Below are 25,857 nucleotides of genomic sequence, written 5' to 3'. Positions count from 1 at the left end.
TTCTAGGTCCATCTCAGGTTTAGAGACCTGAGATGCTGTCTGGCCCACAAACCTAGGTTTATGTTGGAGCCTGGATTGCTCCCTGGCCAACTTGATGGGGAAAGGGCACAGCTGGGATAGGTTGTGATCCAGCAGCGATTGATGTGTTATGGATGAGAGTTCAGCTTCGTAGCAAATTCTGGGTCCTTGGTTTCAATCCTGTGTTACACTTGTGGCTCATTTTAGAACAATCTTTTCCCTTCAGTTTTTTCTCGGTTTCCTCTCTAGTCCTTTGGACTGGACAACCGTTGTATTGTTTGGAAAGCATCACACTATTTTGGGGGGTACAATGATGTCCTTAAAGAAATTGATGTAATCTGTTATCCAGAGGAGAGACCCTCAATATTACCCAACATAGTTCTACTGGAACTGTTCCCGGTCTGTGACATGGAACTTCTGTCGCCTCACCAGTAGCTCGTAGGTGGCTCTAAGCGATGTATGTGTGAAGGATGTCAATAACGCTCGCCGTCTGGCTAGTCAACCTAGTCAACCTACCGGGCTTCAGCCAGGAAACTGCAGGCTCACACTATGTGTTTCACTAATGGAAGGGGCCTTGGCAAAGTTCTACAGTTTATAATAACTTCATCCAGGATTAACAATCCTCAAACTGCTTCAAAGGATCCGGATTAGCTTGATGAGAATAAACAGGTTTATTTTAGCTTGATGAAAGCATGATAGCTCGATAATTATAGTACCGACATAAACTTCTCAGCATGTGCATCGAAGTCTTCTGGTGTCAACTCTGCTTCCATTAAAGTGCTCTGACTTAAGCCTTGAGTTTGTCTGGTTCGATTTACAATTCCTATTTTTCTCAGTCTGACTTTTGTATCAGGGGCATCAAGAGCACATTCATAAATAAACCATCACATTTCCACTTATACAACCAGTCATATAACAAGAAGTCAGGGCCTTTTGGACATGTCCATAAAAGGTAAACACTTTTCTATAATATTTACTTGAATGATCCGTTGTAATGCTCTGCTTGAGTGCAATCTTTTTATTTAGCATGTTGTATAATTTCTTATTGGTTTGTCAGAGTTGGATTTTGTCACATTTGTATCTTCTATTTATTTATGTTATTTTAGTTGGTGTGCTTATATTGTATGATTTTCTTTGAGGACCCCTTTGAAAAAGAGATGGTCCATCCTAAGGAATTATTCCAAAAGTAAAAAGGGATTCATCGATGAAATCACTGAGAATGATGATGTTTACTTGATGGAGTCGAAAAGGGTAAGCTAGGGTTAGATACTCGTGAAGCAGTTAGGGTTATTTAATAACCACTGTGTGTTATTTATGATTTAAGTTAAGGTTGCACAAAAGAGTTAATGATTAAGAAATAGGAGTTGTTAGTATCTTTGTGCTGCTCAGAGCCTTATTCAATGATCATCAGGACCAACTAATGAGGAGAGTGGTCAAAAGGTCCAAATTGCTCAAATTCTACCATCCAGTAATAAAGATACTCATTTTACTTTGGATAAGGACAGAAAACTCTGGTAACAAGTTCAGACAAAGAAATCCTCCATTATACATCATGGAACAAATGCTAGCACAGCTGCAGGATCTCTGTAATGTTAGCTCTCCCAATCCAACGTTCAAGTAGACTCATGAATGTATTGTTCAAATGGCTTCCTTAACATTATGGGGAAACTGAAAAATTAGCTTTTGGCTAACACCCACACATGAAACCAAATTAAAAAAATAAACCGTGAATTATTATTTCTGTTTCTGACTTTACCGACCTATGCATGGCATGTGCCGCGAATAGATACACAATGCCAGTGTAAAGATCAAGAGCGGCAAGGCTAATAAAATATAACTTCAGGTTATACCATCATCTTCAAAATGATTGATGAACCCTTCCAGAGTCAGATTTCTGACCACATAAGACATGAGCTTTAGTAAGTCCTCAGTTATGATAGCTTCATGAGTGAGTGGAAGAAAAGTCCCTTGAAGGAGTGACAGGTAGCCCTAAGGCCCATGACATGAATCCTTCCCTGCCTCACAGGACCTTCAACGGAATATGGATATAGATGATTTGCATGAAGTCCCTTTTAGTCTTCATCTTGTACACCACACTAACCCCAACCCTAACCCTAACTGCACACATTGTACAATTCTGTCTCTGGCATTCAAAAAGTGTTAGGATTGTAGGAGCAGTGGGTAGCTATTAGCATCCAGGGAGAAGTATGGGGGTCTGCTGCCTTGCTCAAGGGCACCTCAGCATTGAACCTTACAAAGTACCTGCCTCACACCTGTTTAATATGAGTTGTTGTATCCGTGTCCACAACCCACCTGCTTGCTCCTGTCTTCAGCTGCCTTCTTGTCTGCTTCAGCTTGCTCGGCCTGGTCCAGTGCGTTCTCCTTGTCCAACTTCAGCATGAGCATCTTCTTCTTGATGGCCTCCATCTTGGCTGAGGTCTGGTGGGCTTTTGCAGCTGAGTACAGTTAGGAAGACAAACGGGTGCAGGGCGGATGACCTGAGAGCCTGGCGGAGACACTAAACTCTGACATAGATAGAGGGTGAGCATTTATATGACAGAGGGGCAGACCCTCCCACATCCAAGCCCCTTAACTCACCCGCACACACTCACCCTCCTCTAGCTCTGCAGTCCGCCCTCAAATGAGAGGTAAACCTGCAAACTGACATCTTGTGTATTTGTATGTTTCCATGCTTAGAGACACAAGTACAACACCATTTTAATATTGAATCTACTCTGTTCTTTGTGATGTCAGGAAAACTAAAACAAATAAAAACATTGGTGTGACTAGAAAGAAAACCATAATTGATTTCAGTATATCAATATAGTTGATTTAATATGATAAATTGAGGCTGAGCTACGTTGCTAAACTGAAGAAATGACAAAGAAAAATGCTTCAGTCTTTTTCTGTCTGTCATAATGCTCATATTACGGACCAGACAAAGGTCGAACTTCCTCCAGTTGATGAGTTATCTTCAAAATCTTTCAGGGTCCTCAGATATTTTGTTTTTAGTACTTTTGAATATACATTTTATTTTAAAAAGTATGCTCTAACAACTTTTTTTCTTTAATTGTACTTTTTGTACGGCCACCAGTTAAACAACAGCTGTTGCTGCCATTAAGTGAGCAGAGCACTGTTACAATCTCATATCCATCTGACACCATTTAGGTCTACAGTGAGAAACATGTGATGTGGGGGGGGGGGGGGGGGCGGGTATCACAACACATGGAAGATAGCGGACAGTTAGGATAGTCACCGAAGGTCCATTTCATATCTGTTCTGGTCTTTTGATCCGCAGATGGGGTTTGACAGTGAGGAATATATTGTGATGGCTCATAATGTTCATGTTTTAAGAAGATCATAACAAGTCATTGCCCTTAATGTATTAGCTAATTGGCAACAGGACTGGATGGGTGCTTTAACACACTTGAGTATTACTGTATGTTAAAGGGAAACCAAAGATGTCTAAGAAAATGTTTTGAATCTATTATATAGTAAAAGATAAGAAAGCTAAATGCACTCATCTACTGTACAAAGAAGAACTCACAATGAGATACATTAGAAGTCAAATGTAAAAATGTTCTGATGAAAGCATGTCAGGTCTTATAAGGTTGATGTCAATGAGAGCAGTAACAGTGAAGCATTACAGAAACGATGAGATAAGAGAGGGAAAACTTGTATTTACTCCGTTGTTTTCCCCAAAACAGTGCAGATGTAATGCTGATTGTCTAGTATGAGTCCATTTGTAGTGTCAGAGTTTTTTCAGATCATAGCACTGATGGAGTTAGAGATTTCATATATTTCCCGTCAGAAGGCATTATTCATCATTCTTTTTCACTTTTCAGGAGTGTCGAGTTCCTTGGATGGTTGACATTTCTGTTCACTAAATATCGATATTGTCTTCAAAGGAAGAAGCAGTTTTTTGTTCAATAAAATATGCTCTGAATTCACAACTAAAAGCAGATTTTTCACACTTGTAGGAACAATGGTGAGGATTTTTAAAGTATATCTCATATATATGAATTGTATTAGCGATGCTGTGAGAGTCTGTGAGATAGAACTAACACAATACAATCTGACACTGGGGAGGAATGCCTGTCCTGTAACCCTATTCCATCACCTGGCCTGTAATGCCTATAATTGGATTTCTCCAGGGGATGGGTAGAGTACAGGGGCGACGGGGTGACTATGTCAGTTATTCCCCTCTCTAGGCCCCGATGGTTATTAATAAACATCTTTTGGCTGACATTGTCCAAAGGATTAGAATAAGAGACGAGCGGTGCACAAAAATAGTCAGACATGAACGCAGAGAAAAAAGATCCAAATCACTGATGAGGTTTGTTTTTCTCCTTATCGATGATCTGAACTCTGGGACATTTTGGAAAATGCATTTGCCATGAAAGCAACAATCAGATGAGAATGCTGGTATCAGTTCCCCGTGCGTCTCCGTGACAGTGACCTTTCCTGTGATGTGTGCAGTGCGGCCTGATGGTGTTCATACAGTCTCTGGTGACAGGATCCCCTCTAACATTAGGGGGGAAGTGCTATGTATAACTAGTTGTTTAGCATTCATGTTAAATGTGAAACAGTTCATATTCACAGAAAGAGTCATTCACAACAGTTTCAGAGGCTGTTGCTACCCTCAGGAACTTTTCCCTTTGCACGGTTTCCACATTTTCAATCATCACACATAGTGTCAAGAAATCATTCTACCCTCCACTAATCAGTAAGCTTATCATTTTCATACATGCAACCCGTCATTAGGTGCAGGTGGGGCACAGTTGCTTCAGAATGCCTTCTTCTGATTAGTGTCCACAGTTGAGGTGTCACAGTTTGAGCGACTGTAAAAAAGAACGTGTATTGTCAAAACTGCACTGCGCATGCTCAGAGTATTTTTTGTTCAATATCTGCGGCGAAAAAATTATCCCGGGTGGGGCAAAGCGCTCGCAGCCTAACTAAAACATCATCTCATATTTCAGAGCTGATTGGCTGTGAGTGTGAGTGCCGCGAAAAGTGTGAAGAGAAGACGAGAGCTTTGAATTACATCACCAAAATAATAAAAACTGAAAATGAATGAAGTTGATCATCCACTGGAGCTCACATTGGAGACGCTTACTCTCGGAGAAAAACTGGAGGTAAGTTTTGTTGATTCACAGCTTCTGACAGTATGTCATTTGTTGCTTCCATCCTCCCTCTCTCATCCCCCCTCGTTCTCTCTTTGTATGTGAGGGTCAGCTAGCTTTTGCCTCGGAACCATAGCTATTTGTTGACGTGTTAAAAAAGCACCGGAAGCCTACAGTAGGCCTATATAGAAATATACACTATGTACACTACATATATAGTTGTCCGGATCTTAATCAGAGGAACAAACTGGGCAGATGTTAGCCCTTAGCTCGTAGCCTTGAAACACTGATTGTAAATGAGAAACGTCTTCGTTCATTGTTTCTTCATCAGAGCTTGTTGCTTTGGAGAGCAGGAGGCCCCTGAGGAAAATATGGCTCCTGGTAAAAAGAACCTGTATGATGAACAAAGAGGTAACCCTAACCAAAAGACGCTGACTGCAATGACTTCACCACCAAACTCTGTCTTTTTGATTGAGTAGTGGAACATTAATTATTGTCCGTGCCACCAGATCAAAAATGTATAAATCAAAACCCGATAAGGTGATAACTTGACCAATGATGTGTTACAATGTCCTGACTAATACAGATGTAACCTCTGTAACACCTGCATTTTCTGAAAAATATATCACCCATAAGGATCAAGATGCTGAAGTTAAAGCTTGATGATGATAACTTCTTATTTCATAAGTTAGGGCTAAGTTCACATAAGAGGCAACTTTTCAAGTTTAGTTTTGCTTAACTTTGATATCCATCACTGTATCCAGTTCTCCTACTACATCCATGGAACAATTCCAATCCGGCCCATACTGTGGAGCTAATTTCCTGCCATAACTCCACAAACAAACTAAACAGGTTTTACAAATGCCTCATGATTCACTAACAAACACAATGTGGTTTGCAAATACAAAACACCATCTACAAACTAATGCATTTAGTTTTGCAAAGAAAAAACTTATCTATCAAACAAACACATAACATTTTTCTAATAAATCATGTTTCAGAGACAAATTCAGCTTAGCTTTTACAATTACACAACTTTTCTTTACAACTACAACACTTTTTTTTACATGTACAAAACTTTTTTTTCTCACCACGGAATAATACTGCTAAAAGTCACGTGACTCACTCACGTGACTTTTGGCAGTAATATTCCGCCGTGGTTGTGCTCGCACACACTCACACATGCTCACTCCAACCCTGTCTCCTAAAAATTATGTTCCCACAGAACTAAACTGCATTCTCAATTACGTTTAGCTAGAAACGTATTTTCTCCCACGTTACGTTCGTTATTAACGTATCTGAAATACGTTTATTTTCTACATATCTTCTAGAAACATATTTTCTCCCACGTTACGTTTCTTATGAACGTATCTTAAATACGTTTATTTTCTACATATCTTTGCCATTTATTGTCTTGCTTATAATAAAGATAATAGTCATTTATAAATATCATTTTAGAGCACACATTTGAAATCAGTAGGCGAGGCTGTTTTCGCCAGCTGCTGCTCCAAAAAGCTGCTGTGTCGTTTATTGCACCTCAAACATTAAAACAAATCCAGAGATACGTGTTTCTGTACTTCCTCTAAGAAGAAAGGACAGTAACAGAAGATCTCTGTGGCTTCAGGCTTGATCGCCGTTCAAATGACAGCGTTGGTTTCCCCACAAGTGGGCGGGGCTGTAAAGTGATGTAGATTTTATTCATCTATTATTCAAATCCATTCTATTTATAACGTAAATTACATGCCAGTGTTTTTTTCCTTCTAATTTGTTATTCTTTTCTAAATAACACACTGTTATTTACTCAACAATAACACATAATTATCCTTGTTTTTATTTATTCGTTTAATTCTATAATCTTGGGCTTTTTAGCATGCTTTTTAGCCGTAAATAAAGTCACCGGAAACAGACGTAGGCCTAGGGACATTTCGGACGATACACACCACAAACCCACTGAACAGATTACCCAAGATCCTCAGTTTGAAGCTCGTTGATTGGATGTTTAGCCGCAATGCATGTTGGGATATGATGTTAATGTGATATGTTATCCGAAAAAATAAAAATAAAATAATACTTTATTCCGAGTGTTCTTGCTTTTCTCTTCGGAAGTCATCACATAACGGCATTGTAATACACGGTTCGGCTGCATTACATATTACACATCTGCCGTAGTTCTTTATTTATAGAGCCCTGAAGAGAAGACTTCTGGACAAACTTGAAGAACTGCCGCCAAAACTGAATATGTGACGTGGATCATAAATATATCAACAATTAAACAACATCTTGCATTTCTTTTCACAAAATACTTCTCCTCGCAGTATCAATAGTAATTCGGCTGACTTTTATCTTTGATCCAATTGGTAGATAGGTTATATTTACACCATAACGGTGCACAGCTGATAGAAAAGGACTTGTAGTTTTTAAAGATATTACTGATTTTCTTTGAAATATATTGTAGCGATCTGCATTTATTGTTCAAGTGTTCTGTTAACTGTTTGTGTCAGGCTTCTGTGAGGAGAGCAGGTAGGGGCGGGGTTGGGGAGGAGAGGGTTTGGTGTGTGTGTGTCTGTGTGGGCGCGTGCAGGGGAGTGAGAGGTTGGCGCGAGACGAGAGAGAGTGAGAAAGGACGGATGAGAGCCGTTGGTTGTTAATAAACCTGTTTAACTTGAGAACGCTTCACTCGTCATTCCGACACGTCCGGGTGGACGTTACATTGGTGTCAGAAGTAAAAAAAACAACAAAAAAAACAGAGTTTTATCCGCTAATCGCCGGTAGCCGCAGCTAGCACTGACTCGGCTAACGTTAGCTCTGCTTCATCGGCCGGTAAATAATGGAAGCACAGATGAACCGGACCGGAGCTCGTCCGAAAGTCAAGGAGGAGATGGATGGCTTATGGCGTGACTCAGAAGACAATTTATGGCGTGAATTAAATGCTGCTGCCGGTTTCGACTCGGCCGGCGGGAAGCGGCACGTCGGCGCAGGGACCTCTCCCGGGAGTGGCGCGGCGCCGGTTGTAAACAATGATGGCGGCGCCCGGCTCCAAGTTAAAACACCGAAATACAACGGTAAAGCCGACTGGGAAGCCTTCCATGCCCAATTTGAACTGTTATCACGGGCTGTGGGCTGGTCTGAGGACAATAAGGCGCTCCAGCTGGCCCTGTGTATTACAGATGAAGCTTTATCCTGTTTGCTACTGCTCAGCCCGGCTGAAAGAACTGACTATGGGGCCTTGGTTGGGGCTCTGAAGCGGCGGTTTGGACAATGCAGCCAGCCTGGGGTGCTGCGTTCGGAGCTGTCAAGCAGACAGAGACAGCCGGGTGAGCCGCTCCGCATATTGGCTAATGACATTGAAACCCTGGCGAGAAGGGCATACAGCCACATGTCCCCTGAGGTGCAGAGCGAGCTGGCTAGGGACCAGTTTATCCGGGCCATAACCCCCAGGGAGCTGCGCGTCCAGACACAACTGGCACATCCCCGCTCTCTGCAGGAAGCACTGGAGCTGGCGTTGGAGAGAGAGGTTGTAGGAGGGGCGGCAGAGAGCACGCACACGGGAGGCGGCCCGGTTGTGAGAACGGTGAGACAGGAGGAGCCAGGACAAGAGAAACCAGCATGGGCGGCTGAGTTGACTGAGCTAATCCGTGCTATGGCACTGCAATCGCCGCAGGGCAGCAACCGTCCTCGTCGGGGTCCTCTGGTGTGTTGGGGGTGCGGCCAGGTCGGCCATATTAGCACAAGGTGCCCCATGAATGCTGATATTCAGGGAAACGCCCCCGGGTCTGTGTAAATGGGACGTCACAGACCCCCGCCGTTGGGTCCCATCCTGCCTGGTCTCCAGTGGACAGAGCCCAGCTGCACGGAGGGGGGAGCGGGGCTCCGCTTCCCCCAGAAGCAAACGACATCGCAGAGTCTGTGAGGGTGGTGGGCTGGACTCACGCGGGGGATTTTTGCCATGTCCCCGTCACCCTGGCAGGGGCCCCATGGACGGCCCTTGTTGACACCGGCTCCACAGCGACACTGATGAGACCGGACGTGGTCCCAGCGGGGACACGGTTGACACCCACTCTGGTGAAACTGCGAACAGTAACCGGTGAGCTAGCCCCTATGCTTGGGAGAGGGGTGGTGGTTATACAGGTGGGGGGGCTGTCAGTGTCTGTTAAGGTGTGGGTTGCGGCAGTACAGGACTCCTGCATATTAGGACTTGACTTTCTGCGGGTTGCACGCTGTGTGCTAGACCTGGGGAGGAACACGCTGGCCTTTCCAGGGGGTCCCACAGTTGAAATGGTGCACCCCACACTTGCCACGACACCACACCCACCTACATCAAGAGTGACTGAAACACTTCCCCCACCCCAAACCCCACCCCCTGCAGCCATGCCCCCTGTCATCAATGCTAACCCCAGCCCCAACCCCACACCCCGTACTCCAGTTGATGTACGGCCCCCGGCCCCGGAACAACAACCTGCAGCTCTAAAGGGGGACAGACGGGCGGCAGTGAAGGAGGTGTGGAAACGCAGCTGTGATGACTTAAAACCCGAGCAGCGGGAGGAACTGTGGCAAGTGCTGTGGGAGTTTAAGGACATTTTTGCTCTGACAGAAGAGGAAGTGGGCCTGACACACCTGGTGCAGCACGATATCGACACGGGCGACGCACGGCCCGTCAAGACACGCCCCCGCCGCCTTCCCCTGGCCCATCAGACAGCAGCAGACAGCGCTATTGATGAGATGCTGTCAGCTGGCATTATTGAGCCCTCTGACAGCCCCTGGGCCTCGGGGGTTGTGATGGTCAATAAGAAGAAGAGTTCAAAGATGAGGTTTTGTGTGGACTACAGACCGCTGAACAGTGTGACCAAGAAAGACTCATACCCGCTGCCCCGCATAGATGAGTGTTTGGACTTGGTGTCAGGCTCATCCTGGTTCTCCTCTTTAGACCTGCGCAGCGGGTATTGGCAAGTTCCCCTCAGCCCAGAAGCCAGACCAAAGACAGCTTTTTGCACTGGGAGGGGGCTGTGGCAGTTTCGAGTCCTCTCCTTCGGCCTGTGCAACGCTCCGGCCACGTTTGAGCGGCTGATGGAAAGGGTGCTCGCTGACGTTCCCCGACAGGAGTGCCTGGTCTACCTGGACGATATCCTGGTCCATGGTAGCTCCTTCCAGGCGGCTTTAGGAGCCCTGCGGCGGGTTCTACAGAGGATAGCAGCAGCGGGGTTGAAGCTCCACCCCGACAAGTGCTGTTTCTTGAGGAGAGAGTTGGAGTTCCTGGGGCACCGAGTCGGAGGAGAGGGCATCAGCACGCTGGAGGAGAAGGTGCGGGCAGTAAAGGACTGGCCAGCCCCCATCAATCTGCGGGAGCTGAAGAGCTTCATTGGGTTAGCGTCGTACCACAGGCGGTTCGTGCGTGGCTTCTCTTGCATAGCTGCACCCCTGTTCCGCCTGCAACAGAAAGACTGTGATTTTGCTTGGACTCCAGAGTGTGAGCTGGCCTTCAGCTCTTTAAAGAAGGCCTTGACGGAGTCTCCCATCCTCACTCCCCCAGACCTCAGCCTACCGTTCGTCCTGGATACGGACGCCAGTGACGTCGGGATGGGGGCGGTGTTGAGCCAGGTGGGGCCTGGGGGGGAAAAAGTGGTGGCGTATTTCAGCAAAACCTTCAACAAAGCTGAACGGCGCTATTGTGTGACACGCAGAGAGTTGCTGGCAATTGTGAGAGCAATCAGCCATTTCAGGTACTACCTGTGTGGCCTGTCCTTCACAGTGAGGACTGACCACGCAGCCCTCCAGTGGCTGATGTCCTTCAAGGAGCCCGAGGGACAGATTGCACGCTGGCTAGAAGGACTGGCGCCGTACGTCTTCACAGTGGAGCACAGGGCGGGGGTTCGCCATACCAACGCTGACGCCCTGTCCCGGCGCCCCTGTGCTCCCAGCGGCTGTCGGTACTGTGAAAAGAGAGAGGACCAAGAAAAGGAGCTCTGTGCAGAGGAGGAGCGAGACCACAGGCATAAACCAGCCGAGCCGGTCTGCAGAGGTGCACGGATCATCGACTCACCCGAATGGAGAGCGCGGCAGGAAGAGGATGCTGACCTACAGCCAGTGCTGAGGTGGGTGGAGTCAGGACAAAAGCCACTGTGGAATGAAGTTGCTGGGTGCTCGCTTGCCACCAAAGGACTGGTTGCAAAGTTTGAGGCTCTCCGGACGAAGGATGGAGTGCTGCAGAGAGCCTGGAAAGAGCCTGCAACGGGGGAGGAGAGGTGGCAGGTGGTGGTCCCCAGGGCGCTGAGGGAAGAAGTGCTTAAGGCCTCCCATGGAACTACTGGGGCAGGACACTTTGGGGTCTCCAAAACCTTGCGTCGACTCCGCCAAAGCTGTTACTGGGGCCAGCTCAGGAGAGATGTTGAGGACTTCTGCCGCCGCTGCGACCTTTGTACGGCGTACAAAGGTCCCACTGATCAGTCACGTGCCCAGCTTCAGCAGCTAGCGGTGGGGGCCCCGATGGAGAGGGTGGCGGTGGACATAATGGGCCCATTCCCGTGCACAGAGAAGGGGAACCGTTACGTCCTGGCCGCCATGGACTATTTTACAAAATGGCCAGAGGCGTATGCTATACCAGACCAGGAGGCGGTGACCGTTGCAGGTGCCCTGGTGGAGGGCATGTTTGCCAGATTTGGAGCGGCCGAGGTCATTCACAGCGACCAAGGAAGAAACTTTGAGTCGAGGGTGTTCGCCGCTATGTGTGACCGGCTGGGCATGCAAAAGACGCGGACTACTCCTCTGCACCCGCAGAGTGACGGACTGGTCGAACGGTTCAATAGGACTCTGGGAAAACAACTCGCTATCCTCACCGCGGAGCATCAGCGTGATTGGGACATGCACCTCCCTCTTGTTCTTTGGGCCTACAGATCGGCTGTGCAGGAGTCCACCTCATGCACACCGGCCCTGCTCATGCTGGGGCGAGAGCTGCGGACACCAGCAGAAATGGCTTTTGGCCGACCCCCCGACACACCAGCGGTTCCTCCGGGACCGGAATATGCCAGGAGGCTCCAGGATAGAATGGAGTCAGCACATGCCTTTGCCCGCGATCAGCTGCAGAAGGCGGGCATGAGACAGAAAAGAAACTATGACACGAGGGCTAGAGGGGGGGACTTCAAGGCCGGGGACCTGGTGTGGGTGTATAGTCCAAGAAGAAAGAAGGGCCGGTGCCCTAAGTTGGACTGTCACTGGGTGGGCCCTTGTGAGGTGCTGGAAAAGCTGGGAGAGGTGGTCTATAGGGTCCAGCTGCCGCCTAGAGGGAGACGGGTGGCCCTCCACAGGGACCGGCTGGCCCCATACAAAGGCGATGCACATCCGCGGCCTAGACCCCCAGCATCGTCTAGGAGAAACCAGACAGTCACTTCCCCCGATTCACTGACTGTGTCCCCTGCTGACCCCCCACATTCACCCCCACCCCCAAACTCACCCCCTGTTCCGGGACAGGATGTTCCAAGCCGGCAAGCGCAGCCGCCTGTGTTCACTCCAAGGCGGCCTCAGAGACCAAGAAGAGCCCCGGGCCACCTCAGAGACTTTTTATGCATTCCCTCGGGGCGAGGGACTTAGTAAGGGGGGGGCAATGTAGCGATCTGCATTTATTGTTCAAGTGTTCTGTTAACTGTTTGTGTCAGGCTTCTGTGAGGAGAGCAGGTAGGGGCGGGGTTGGGGAGGAGAGGGTTTGGTGTGTGTGTGTCTGTGTGGGCGCGTGCAGGGGAGTGAGAGGTTGGCGCGAGAGGAGAGAGAGTGAGAAAGGACGGATGAGAGCCGTTGGTTGTTAATAAACCTGTTTAACTTGAGAACGCTTCACTCGTCATTCCGACACGTCCGGGTGGACGTTACAATATGAATGTAAATACTGAGTTGAGAGAATAGTCAGGGGATTTGGGTGATGGGAGACACATCTATGGAATCACAATTTCAATAGCTTACCATTACATGACAGATATGCCTTTCTGTCTGTGATGTTTTACAGATCAGATATTAATGTGTAGAAGTAAAACATGAGAAGTAGTATAGCAATATCCTGTACAATTATGTAAAAACATGAATAAAACTATACATCTTCAGATGTTATACATACATAAGTGTCCTATAATAATATAAAGTTATTATTAGTATGCTGTGTGTACCTTGTGTGCACCGCCTAGTGGTTAAAGCACGTTATTGAATTATTTTTGTTGAATAATGTTATTTTTGTTGAATAATGTTTTTTGATGAAAAAAATATTAAGAGTACATACTTTCATAGGGGGAAAGTAGAAGGTCATGATAGAAATATAGAATATAAAAAATCAAGAAGATACTGTAAGTGATCTCTACAATAAAACAGTTTAGTGCTGGATGTACAAAGATATTAATAGGAGGATTTGCAAAACAGACAAACTAATTAACCTTTATTAACACATTAAAGAATACTTTAGGTTAAGGTCTTCTTTCAAATAACAAAAAAGCTTTGGGGGTATCTATCTACAGATAAATATTAAGCCTGACAAAATACATAATGTCTAATATATTGCTTTCCTGCAATGTTAACTGTGTGAAGCACTTATTTTAACAGATATTATACACATTAATGATACTTTTATGTATGTAGATAGTATAAGAAATGTGCAGAATTTGACAGTTTGACGGTGGAGGTACACACATATTGATAGATGTCTTGTAATGCACTGTTGAGGAACCTGTGTCCCAAGTTTTTCATTCATTGCATAACTACACCGTAGTTGTGTATATTATACTGTATGTCAATAAACCTTTGAAAATCTTGAAATCTTGAAAGGGATGTGCAAAATAGCAATTATATACAGTTTTTAATTAACTATTAGTAGAGAATAGCGAGTAGTGAATATACTTTATAAAGGTCTGCAGATAAATGTTTAGTCTTCTCAAGCACCAACTATCAAATATCTCTCCTGATTGTTGGCACTTGACAATCACCTTTCCCTGAATTTTACTCAGGTGTAACTAAAGTCTGCTTTAAGGGTTGTTTATATTTCACATCATTAATCAAAATCTGCAAAGTAACTAAAATAAATGTAGTGGAGTAAAAATACCAGGTAAACCTCTGAATTATAGTGGAGTAGAATGACAAAGTAACAATGAGCTGTCGTGTGGGTATATATTAATGCTGCCCATTATGGATACAAGCGATTTTCACCCATTTAGTAATTACATGTTTTAAATTTGTACACACCAATTTGTTTCCTATCGCCTAAACCTCCAGGGCTGTAGGCCTACACAGAGTTTAATACTGTCAACTTCTAATTTCGGGAAAAACAAAAACGTCTTTTAAAACTACAATTCCCAGAAGAGACGTGCCATAGAGAACATGTTGCGAAACACAATATCCAGCATGTGTAGTTCTCGAGGGGCGTTCGAGTCCAGTTTTGAATAGTCTGCCGTGGTTTCGCTCCAACATCCAATCCCAGAGCTTGAAGATTAATCACGGGGTTTGTCAACGGGACTGTAGTCCCAAAGATAGCTGGGGATTATGGGTAGTGTAGTGTCTTCGGCCATCCTAAACTGAATTTTTTTCCGGATATCATATTGCATTAACAACACCACATCTGGCGTCACAAAGATTTTCTGTTACTGTCCTTTCTTCTTAGAGGAAGTACAGAAACACGTAACTCTGGATTTGTTTTAATATTTGAGGTGCAACAAACGACACAGCAGCTTTTTGGCATGTTAAAACTATTATTTTCTGTCGCGCTCATGAGAGTAACAGCTGGCGAAATTACAGCCTCACCTGATTTCAAATGTGTGCTCTAAAATGATATTTATAAATGACTATTATCATTATTACATTACATTACATTACATTACATTACATTACATTGCATTTAGCTGACGCTTTTATCCAAAGCGACTTACAATAAGTGCATTCGACCAGGAAGATACAACCTTTAAGAAAACAGAATCATATAAGTATATCAGGTTTCATAGAGCCAAACATTTCAAGTGCTACTCAACTGGCATTTAGAAAGCCAGCCCTTTATTAGTATATAAGTGCTTTGTTAGTAATTCTATCGCTCGAAGTGGAGTCTAAAGAGATGAGTTTTCAGTTTGCGTCGGAAGATGTGTAAGCTATCTGCTGTCCTGATTTCAATGGGGAGCTCATTCCACCATTTTGGAGCCAGGATAGCAAACCCACGTGTTTTTGCTGACGGGAACTTGGGTCCCCCTCGCAGTGCGGGTGCAGCGAGCTGTTTGGCTGATGCAGAGCGGAGTGCACGTGCTGGGGTGTACGGTTTAACCATGTCCTGGATGTAGGAAGGGCCAGATCCATTCACAGCATGGTACGCAAGTACCAGTGTCTTGAAGTGGATTCTAGCAGTTACTGGAAGCCAGTGAAGGGAGCGGAGGAGCGGTGTGGTGTGGGAGAATTTGGGAAGGTTGAAGACCAGACGAGCCGCTGCATTCTGGATGAGCTGCAGAGGTCGGATGGCACATGCAGGTAGACCAGCCAGGAGGGAGTTGCAGTAGTCTAGGCGTGAGATGACGAGAGCCTGGACCAGAATCTGCGCTGATGTCTGGGTCAGCTGGGGACGTATCCTCCTGATGTTGTAAAGCGTGTATCTGCAGCAGCGGGTTGTAGCAGCGATGTTTGCAGTGAAGGACAATTTGTTATCTAGGACCACACCCAGATTCCTTGCAGTCTGAGTCGGGGAAACAACAGAGGTGCCGATGTTGATTGTTAGGTCAAGAGTGGGACAATCTTTTCCCGGAAGGAAGAGCAGTTCAGTCTTGTCAAGGTTGAGCTTGAGGTGATGAGCAGACATCCACCGAGAGATGTCTGCTAGGCAAGCAGAGATGCGTGCGACGACCTGGGTCTCTGAGCGGGGAAAGGACAGAATTAGTTGGGTGTCGTCAGCGTAGCAGTGGTATGAAAAACCATGCGGGCTAATGACAGACCCGAGCGAGTTTGTGTACAGGGAGAAGAGGAGGGGACCAAGAACCGAGCCCTGAGGGACCCCTGTAGTTAATTGACAAGGGTCGGACTCGGACCCTCTCCAAGTAACCCTGTAGGTGCGGTCGTTGAGGTATGAGGTGAGGAGGGAAAGTGCAGTGCCTGAAACTCCAAGTTCTTGGAGAGTGCGAAGGAGGATCCGATGGTTCACTGTGTCGAATGCAGCAGACAGGTCCAGAAGGATGATGACAGAGGAGAGGGAGGCTGCGTTAGCAGTGTGCAGTTCCTCAGTGACAGCAAGGAGGGCAGTTTCTGTTGAGTGACCTGCCTTGAAACCAGACTGGTGCAGATACAGCAGGTTGTTCTGATGGAGATAACAGGAGAGTTGTTTAAAGACAGCGCGTTCAAGTGTTTTAGACAGGAACGGGAGGCGAGAGACAGGCCTGTAGTTTATAACATCAGACGGGTTGAGAGTGGGTTTCTTTAGGAGAGGGTTTACTTTTGCCTCCTTGAGACTGTTTGGAAAGTGACCAGAAGTTAGAGAAGTGTTGATGAAATGGGTGAGAAACGGTAGAATATCAGGAGCGATAGTCTGAAGGAGGTTTGAGGGGATAGGGTCCAGAGGACAGCTGGTAGGACGGGCAGAGGGAATGAGGGTAAGAACCTCACTTGGAGAGAGAGGGGAGAAGGAGGTCAGTGTGTGGGTGAAGGGAGGGTCTGGTGACCCAGCGGTGAGTAAAGGTGAGTCAGAAAAAGAAGAGCGAATATCATCAACCTTTTTTTCAAAGTGTTCAAAGTGTTCAAAGTCGCTTGACAGAAGGGAGGAGGGGGAAGGGGCTTTAGGGGGGTCCAAGAGGGTGGAGAAGATGGAAAATAGTTTTTTGGGGTTGGAATAGGAAGATTGGATCTTATCTTGAAAGAAAGTGCTTTTTGCCTGAGAGATTGAAGCAGAGAAAGGGGAGAGGAGAGCCTGATAGGTTAGGAGGTCGTCAAGGTGTTTGGATTTCCACCATTTCCGCTCTGCTGCCCGAAGGATGGTTCTTTTAGCACGCAGTGTGTCATTTAGCTAGGGAGCAGGAGGGGACTGACGAGCCTGACGAGATGTGAGAGGACAGAGAGAGTCCAGAGAGAGTAGAGAGGAGAGTTTCTGCTGCAGAGTTTGGAGGCAGGAGTTGGAAACGATTCAGAGGAAGGGAGGGCTGAGAGCACTGATGAGGCAAGGGTAGAGGGGGAGAGGGAACGAAGGTTGCGGCGGACAGGTGCAGAATTAGAAGAGATTAGTTTGTTATGTTTGGAAAGGGGTAGAGAGAATGAAATGAAGAAGTGATCGGATATGTGGAGCGGGTTTACAGAGAGGTTAGAAGTAGTGCAGTTCCTTGAGAATATGAGATCAAGGACATTGCCAGCTTTATGACTTGGTGGGGATGGAGACAGTGAGAAGGCAAAGGTGGTTAAAAGAGATGTTAGTTCAGATATCTTCCCTGTCTGGAGGTTGAAGTCTCCGAGAAGTACAGCGGGAGGGCCAGTTTCAGGGATGTGTGAGAGGAGATTATCTAACTCCTCCAAGAAGTCTCCCAAGGCGCCTGGTGGACGGTAGAGAACAACAATGGTTAATTGTATAGGATGGGTTACTGTGACGGAATGGAATTCAAAGGTGGAAGGAGCGAAGTTAGGTAGCTTGAAGAGGGAAAAGCTCCAGTTGGGCTCAATAATAGTGAAACTACTTCCACAAGTACTTTGAAGTACTTTTACTGTGTACTTTTTGAGTAATCCTCTGTCAATGTCCCCTCCTGAGTACAATAATGCATGTTTCTCTGCTATTTTGAATAAACGTTAAAAAGCCTATCTTCCTGAGACTGATATTGTTGGACAGAGTACTTTTAGAGGATGGTAGACATGATATGTATATATATATTTTTTTAATTTACTTTTCCCTGTTGTACATATACTTACTTGTATTACAGTACATGTTGAACCACATGCTGGATATCTTCCCCAGCCTCAAGGAAATAAAATAAAATAAATGGATTCATAATTAAAACAAATTATAAATTAATAATGTTGTGTGCATTTCAAATTTAAATATAAAATGAAAATAAAGTTTACTTTTAAAATGATTTCTCACAAAAACCTTTCTAAATTATAGTAAATTATTAAAAAAGGTTTCGTCAATATACATGTTTCTGCCTAAAATAGTTAAAATTGAACGTAAACTATATCAAGCACCACATCCATGGCAATTAACCAATTTTTGCCCGCTATTTAAATTGACTGGTTGAAGTTAATAACAATATTTATATTATATATATATATATATATATATATATATATATATATAGCATATAATTGATGCAGTCTTTCTGAACACTTTTAAAATACTGCAAAGGAAGAATATTTGTAATGTTTTGCAAAGATAGTGCCTTAACTTGAATTTGAAAACACGTGGCAACTTTATTAATACAGCAGTTGAAAAGATTTGTGGAAAGAAAAATTCTTCATGGGCTTCAATGGCTCTCTAGATAAAGGGCGTTTTATGGTTGCTTGTATTATCTTCAGATAGTGGTTTGTTTAAATAACTAGTGACATTTTAATACATATTGCAAAAAAGGCCTCCAAAAAAGGCATATATAACCTGGCCGGCTTAACCAGTGTGTATTTCTTCAAGCACCACAAGATTCATAGTTTATAAAGTACAATTCTGGGCAATTGATTCTGTTATTTCTCCAAACAAATACAGTATAAATGCCTGTTTTTGAAGCCTTAAAATGGTGCAGGAAAAGGACTTTACATTGTATAATACTTAAAGACAGGAATATTCAGTTAAGAGAAGAGAAAAAAGGAAAGAAAACTGTTATAATGGGTGATGTAACATTAATGAAAGACATACTATGAGGTCCTTGGCACTCAGACTCCAGAGGGGTCATTTTGTGACCATGGGGCATCACCCTTACAGCATCAGGACAATATCATATGGAGTCAGACACTGGAAGTGTGCTGGAGGCGTTGACTGGGACTGATGGAAGGTTGAGGCTGATGAGACTGAAGAATCTGCGAGGAACGAATTAGCGGCAGAGGAATAATTATATATTAAAAGACAGCAGCATCATAAGAGGCCAACCATGTATACTTGTGTGTCAGTGTGCTGAAGGATATTGTGACCAGCTATCCAGGCCAGACTCTAAACAAGACTTTCCAGGGTTTAAAAATGCTGCTGCCGGAGTACTGACTGGAAGTATTGCTGATGTCTACCATCCTCTTAAAATACTCTGTCCAACAATATCAGTCTCAGGAAGAAATGTTTTTTAACGCTTATTAAAAGAAAAAGATGCATTCTTGTACTCAGGAGGGGACATTGACAGACGATTACTGGAAAAGTACACCATAAGTACTTCATAGTAGCCTACTTGTGGAGGTAGTTTCAGTACTGAGTCCAACAGGATCAATCTCACGAAGAACTAATGGCAACAAAAAAGAATTCCCTCATCAAACTTAGCAGAATTGGCTTGATTTTGTTCTCAGCAGGGGACTTTACAGAGGATTCCTCAAAAAGTACACAGTAAAATTACTTCAATGTATTGTTAGTAGGAGGCTAACTAATACAAAGTCAAACAGTATCAATTTCATTAAGAACTAATGGTAACATTTTATTTGTATCATTCATCAAAGATAGCAGAAAAACATGCATTATGTACTATGAGGGGACTCTGATAGAGGATTACTCACAAAGTAGGCCTACACAATAAAAGTACTTCCTTTTATTTCTGGTAGCAGTCAACTAGTACTGAGTCCAACAGTACGCATATCAGTTGTATTAAGAACTTGTGGTAAAACATATTTGTATCACTCATTGAACATAGCAGGAAAGAAAATGAAGAGCAGCTGATTTGAAAAGAGAAAGTCGGGAGACGGCTGAGTGACCGTAGTGCAGAATCGCTGTATATTTTAAATCTCCTTAGTTACAATGTTGTCCATTTTACTAGTGATGTTATGTATTGCGCCGAGGCTTCGTAGCGTGTGTCGAGTAATCCCCGAAGCTTTTTGTGAAGTTTGTATCGAGGCTTGTATCGTTTTGGGCCAGTGACGTCATCGATGACAAACGAAGCCTCGCTGCCCCTCAATGCCACGTGACTGCTTCAGGAAGCGATTCAGATCGGTTGAACCCATGGTTGAACCACAACGCTCATATGGATGTATGATAAGAACCATATTACTCCTCCTGTACCCGGGCCCGGTGACACGATGGAATTAAGAGAGCTCAGACCCTCACTTAAGTATAAATAAATAAAAGCATAAATAAATGTAGGAATAAAAACATGAATAAATAAATGAATAAATACAGGAATAAATATGATATAGTGTTTTCAGGAAGATTCAGTGTGTGGGCTGTGGCTCAGCTGGAAAGCAGTTGACTTTCGATCCTGTTTGAATTGTGCCACGAATTACACATATGATGTTTGTCAATTTAAAAGATAATTTTGCAAGTCAAAAAAAAAAAAATGTGTCGTAAAACTGTGAAGTAACACATTTTTGGTGCGAAACCGCTCAATGAACTACATCTCCCGTCTCGCACCACACACCAAGACGGCCGTCACGTTGGCAAATTTCACTTCTTTCTTTCAGAATGAGGGGAAAAGTATTTAAAGAGGTGAACATCACTACAAGTCTGGGCATGTTGAGAGCTGTACATACACGCAAGGGGAGTTAGTCGGTTCCGTAAGAGCCAGCATGCGGGACCGGGATTCTGGGATTTGTAGTCTTTAGTTGCGTATTTTTCATAGTCTTATATTTCAACAGTTTTACGACAAACTATGACTTTTTTGACATGGAAATGATTTTTTAAGATTGACAAACATCATATGTGTAATTCGTGGCATAATTCAAACGGGATCGAAAGATAATCTTTCTCTCTCCATTGACTTCAATACATAATTTTTCTGAAATAAGGTCCCATGGGTCGGAAGTAGATGGGCGGGACTTTGCCTCTCTATATTAGAGAAGCCCCTCACTGCAGTGCGCAATGCCTCAATGAGCTCAATGTGGGCGGGAGCTCAACGTGGGCGGAGCTTCACAGATGACACGTTGCAACCTGTGTCCCGGGCAAGCGGCAAACTCTGTGGAAGAGCCGGGACGCCAATACGGAAGTGGCACACACTGCAGTTCATATATTGGCCGATAGGGACTGACTGCAGAAAGGAGCAATTTCCATAGACCCCCATGTTAAAATGCCCAACTTTACAGCATAAAAAAACATGTTTCTACCCATGGATGCAATAAATATTATTATGAATATATTTAGATTCCACCTTCATGATTATGGATTTGTGAGTGAATTGTTTTCTAACACCATCCCATCCATCTTCTCCCGCTTATCCGTGGTCGGGTCGCGGAGGTAGCAGTTCCAGCAGAGAGCCCCAAACTTTCTTTTCCCTGGCCACATCAACCAGCTCTGACTGGGGGATCCCAAGGCGCTCCCAGGCCAGAGAAGAGATATAATCCCTCCATCTGGTTCTAGGTCTACCCCTTGGTCTCTTCCCAGCTGGACGTGCCTGGAACACCTCCCTAGGGAGGCGCCCAGGTGGCATCCTAACTAGGTGCCCGAACCACCTCAACTGGCTCCTTTCGACGCAAAGGAGGAGCGGTTCAACTCCGAGTCCCTCCCGGATGACCGAACTTCTCACCTTATCCCTAAGGGAGACACCAGCCACCCTGCGGAGAAAACCCATCTCGGCCGCTTGTACCCGCGATCTCGTTCTTTCGGTCATGACCCATCCTTCATGACCATAGGTGAGGGTAGGAACGAAAATGGCCCGGTAGACAGAGAGCTTTGCCTTCCGGCTCAGCTCCCTTTTCGTCACAACAGTGCGGTAAAGAGACTGCAGTACCGCTCCCGCTGCTCCGATTCTCCGACCCATCTCACGCTCCACTGTTCCCTCACTCGAGAACAAGACCCCGAGATACTTGAACTCCTTCACTTGGGGTAAGGACTCATTCCCTACTTGGAGTGGACAGTCCATCGGTTTCCTGCTGAGAACCATGGCTTCAGATTTGGAGGTGCTGATCCTCATCCCAGCCGCTTCACACTCGGTTGCGAACCGATCCAGTGAGTGCTGAAGGTCGCAGACCGATGAAGCCATCAGAACCACATCATCTGCAAAAAGCAGTGGTGCAATCCTTAGTCCACCGAACTGCAGACCCCTCCCCCACGACTACGCCTCGAAATCCGATCCATGTATATTACAAACAGGATTGGTGACAAAGCGCAGCCCTGGCGGAGGCCAACCCTCACCTGAAATGGGTCCGACTTACTGCCGAGGACCCGGACACAGCTCTCGCTTTTGGGAGTACAGAGTTTTCTAACACGACCCTTTTATTTATATTAGGTCTTAAAGTTTTTGCATAAATGAGGGCGTGGTCACATTGAGTGACGGCTCTGTGAAGTGACTGCTGCTGTTAGCTTCTTGTCTCTCTGCTAGCTGCTCCGTGAAGCTACAGGCACTCTGCCTGTTCAGCTCATCCAGGGAACACAACTTGACCCCGGCCGTGTTTGTTTGTTCTTCATGCTTATATATCGGACTATTGTGACTCGCTCTGCGGTTGAAACAGACGGTGCATGAATGCGGTTTTGCGGTAAGTGAAATTCGAGTACTTATTTATGTGTTAATGATTTTAATCAACTACGTAATTCATGTTACGGCTTGGGTTAGCGTGTAAGCCAGTGGTAGCTACGTCGGTGCTAACGATGCTAATAGTAGCCTCCAAGTTAAAATCATAGACTATATTTATAAAGGTTAAAATGAAATAGACAAGTGTTAAGTGGGATAATACTGTACAACAAACGGCTTCGGTTTGAGGTTGATAAAATAAGGTCATCCTTGTAACTTAGAGAGGTGATGATTATTATGTAGGTAGGAACTGTATGCATGCTAAGGTTAAAATCAGTCAAGTCGCTTCAGCTGATTCAAAATGCTGCAGCTCGTGTACTAACCAGAGTTAGGAAAAGGGACCACATTACTCCTGTTCTGGCTGCCTTACACTGGCTCCCTATAGAACACAGGATAGAATTTAAAATTCTTCTTCTCGCCTACAAAGCCCTTAATGGGCAGGCGCCATCTTACCTTAAAGAACTCATTATACCCTATTGTCCTACTAGGGCATTGCGTTCCAAGAATGCAGGGTTGTTGGTTGTTCCTAGAGTCTCTAAAAGTACAGTGGGAGCCAGAGCCTTTTCTTATCAAGCTCCACTTTTGTGGAATCAGCTTCCAGTTTGTGTTCGGACGGCAGACACCCTATCCGTTTTTAAGAGTGCGCTTAAGACCTTCCTTTTTGATAAAGCTTATAGTTAGGGCTGATTAGATTCAGCCCCTAGTTTTGCTGATATAGGCTTAGTTTGTCGGGGGACATCTTACTTCTTCCTTCTCTCTGTCTATACCTGTGTACTCTCATGTTCCGATTAACCCAGCTTCCCCAAATTTCTTTCTTTTTGGTGTCTATATACGCCGGGATCCGGAGTCATGGATGATCCTGCGGTCCTGTGTCATGGATTGCGAGTCCTGGATCTTGAGTCGTGGCTGCGGTCCTGGATCATAAGTCCTGGATGGATATCCTCGTGGATTCATCTTCTTATTATACACACATGCATTTCAAAACATTTGGACTACCTATGTTGCAAATGTATTATCTTTTCAATTTACACACGACATCTATTGCACGTCTGTCCGTCCTGGGAGAGGGATCCCTCCTCTGTTGCTCTCCCTGAGGTTTCTCCCATTTTTCCCTTTAAACTGTGGGTTTTCTCTGGAAGTTTTTCCTTGTACGATGTGAGGGTCTAAGGACAGAGGGTGTCGTATTGTCATACTGATATTCTGTACAAACTGTGAAGTCCACTGAGACAAATGTAACATTTGTGATATTGGGCTATATAAATAAACATTGATTGATTGATTGATTGATGATTGAATTTAAATTGGCTATGCTCAAGTATGTAGACAAGCTAATGTCGAAGTAGTGTATGTGAAATCAAACTCACAACAAGATGTGTGTATATTACAATTATTAATGTCATATTTCAAGATGATTACTTAGATATTACAATATGGTTGGTTGAGCTGGAGTTCATTATTGAGCTTACACGTTAACATCACAGTCATCTGAAGAACAAACCCAAACCTTGTTGTTTTGATGAATTGCATTACCAAATGGGTATCAAATAAACATTAAGCATTGGTAACACAACTTCCAAAGTTACAGTAAAAGAAAAAAAAGGACCCTGACTCGGACAATACACAATCCAGCATGTTCAACAGAAGAGAATCAGTTATATTGTTTGTACACATGATATTTTACATATATATCTGTTTGTTTAAGGTGTCCAGGTGATGCAGACAGGCTGGACCAGAGAGTGAGAGACAGAACTGGACTCCTCAAAGCAGTGAACTTCAGCACAGGTACAAATATTATTTTTTTCATACTGTACAAAAAATCAAGAAAGTATTGACTTTAATACACTGATATACATTCCATTAAACAATACTAGATCACCTACACACCATTGAAGTTGAGGGTTTTTTCTGTGCAAAAAGTTACATTTAGATGTTAACTAGCAATATGATTTTGTCAGCTTTCTAATTTAATGTATTAAAGGCAAAGATATTTAACACATAGTGAGAACTGCTACTATTTATCTCTCAATATTGTCTGTAAAAAACGTGGTAAAAGTTATTCTTTCAGTGAGCAAACAGAGCTAGCTTCTACAGTTGCACTACGTTTTGATAACAGTTAAATATTATTTTGATAATAACATATATTTCAATGTTGATGAACTTCATACTTTTCATTCATAATCTGATTGTTTTTGTAGCTCACTGTTGAAAAAAAAAAAAAACGTTACAAGTACAAAATAATTATATCTACAGCCCCTAAACACACAAACACACCGCTTTCATAAATAACACACTTGTTCTGCAATAATATGTTTTATGCTTCCTGTCATTTTTGTGAGGAAAGGACATGCCTGAAAGACACAACATGTTCTCCTTCTCTGAGGGTCAAGAAGAACATCCAAGAGGAAAATTAAAAGCTGATGCTATTAGATTTTAAGACCAGTACACTACTTTTATTGTAAAAACTGTCAGCTGATCGAATGCACCTATTTCCACATCTACACTCCATCAGCTGATTATTTCTATTTGCCTCGCTTTATGAGCTTCACATCACTTGTGCCTTGTACCGCAGAGTTTGCAACGTCACAAATAAATGGGGCCAATCTTCAGTCGGATGTGAATGTGTAATCTAACATTTTCAGTAAGAATAAGGGACAAAAGGAGTGCAAATACAAATACAATTTATTGAAATGTGAACCAAAACTTAATCAAACATGTTTCAAATAAAAAGCACATATGGACAGAAGGTGTAAAACTATTAAAGTAAACACATTGAGTCAAATAAAGTGACAGACTAGGTCTGTGCAGTTGGTATCAGCTTTGCCCAGCATGGGCTCCTCCATCAGTCCCTCCCCCCAGTCCCACACGGATGTTTCTCCCTGAAGTCTCTGCAGCTTTCTGGACACCACTCTGTCTCAATCCGTCCACACTGAATATGAGAAGGGGAAAATGAATATAACAAATGCTTTAGACAATAAGAAACATAAAGTTGACTGTTGAGTTGCTCCATTTTTTTTAGATTGTCAATACTATTACTGTAAAACTAATATATCAGGTTAAGAGGCACATTCAAATAAAGATTGGTCTTTAAATACATGTTGTCTTTTGAATTGTCTGTCTAAAGTCAAGGATCT

General features: G+C 44.2%; 1 protein-coding gene across 1 annotated transcript in view; it reads right to left on the bottom strand.

Annotated features, from left to right (window-relative positions):
• LOC307021327 (tropomyosin alpha-1 chain-like) overlaps positions 1-2,549 on the bottom strand; it is a 23,687-nt gene extending 21,138 nt beyond the window's left edge. The window contains exon 1 of the mRNA XM_079653345.1: positions 2,332-2,549. Within this exon, the coding sequence (XP_079509471.1) occupies positions 2,332-2,445 (114 nt within the window). The 5' untranslated portion in view covers positions 2,446-2,549. The remainder of the gene's footprint in view (positions 1-2,331) is intronic.
• Positions 2,550-25,857: the final 23,308 nt, after the last annotated feature.

This window comes from Notothenia rossii, assembly GCF_949606895.1.
Source record: "Notothenia rossii genome assembly, chromosome: 10".
NCBI lineage: Eukaryota > Metazoa > Chordata > Actinopteri > Perciformes > Nototheniidae > Notothenia > Notothenia rossii.
This window is presented reverse-complemented; position numbering and strand designations above follow the sequence as displayed.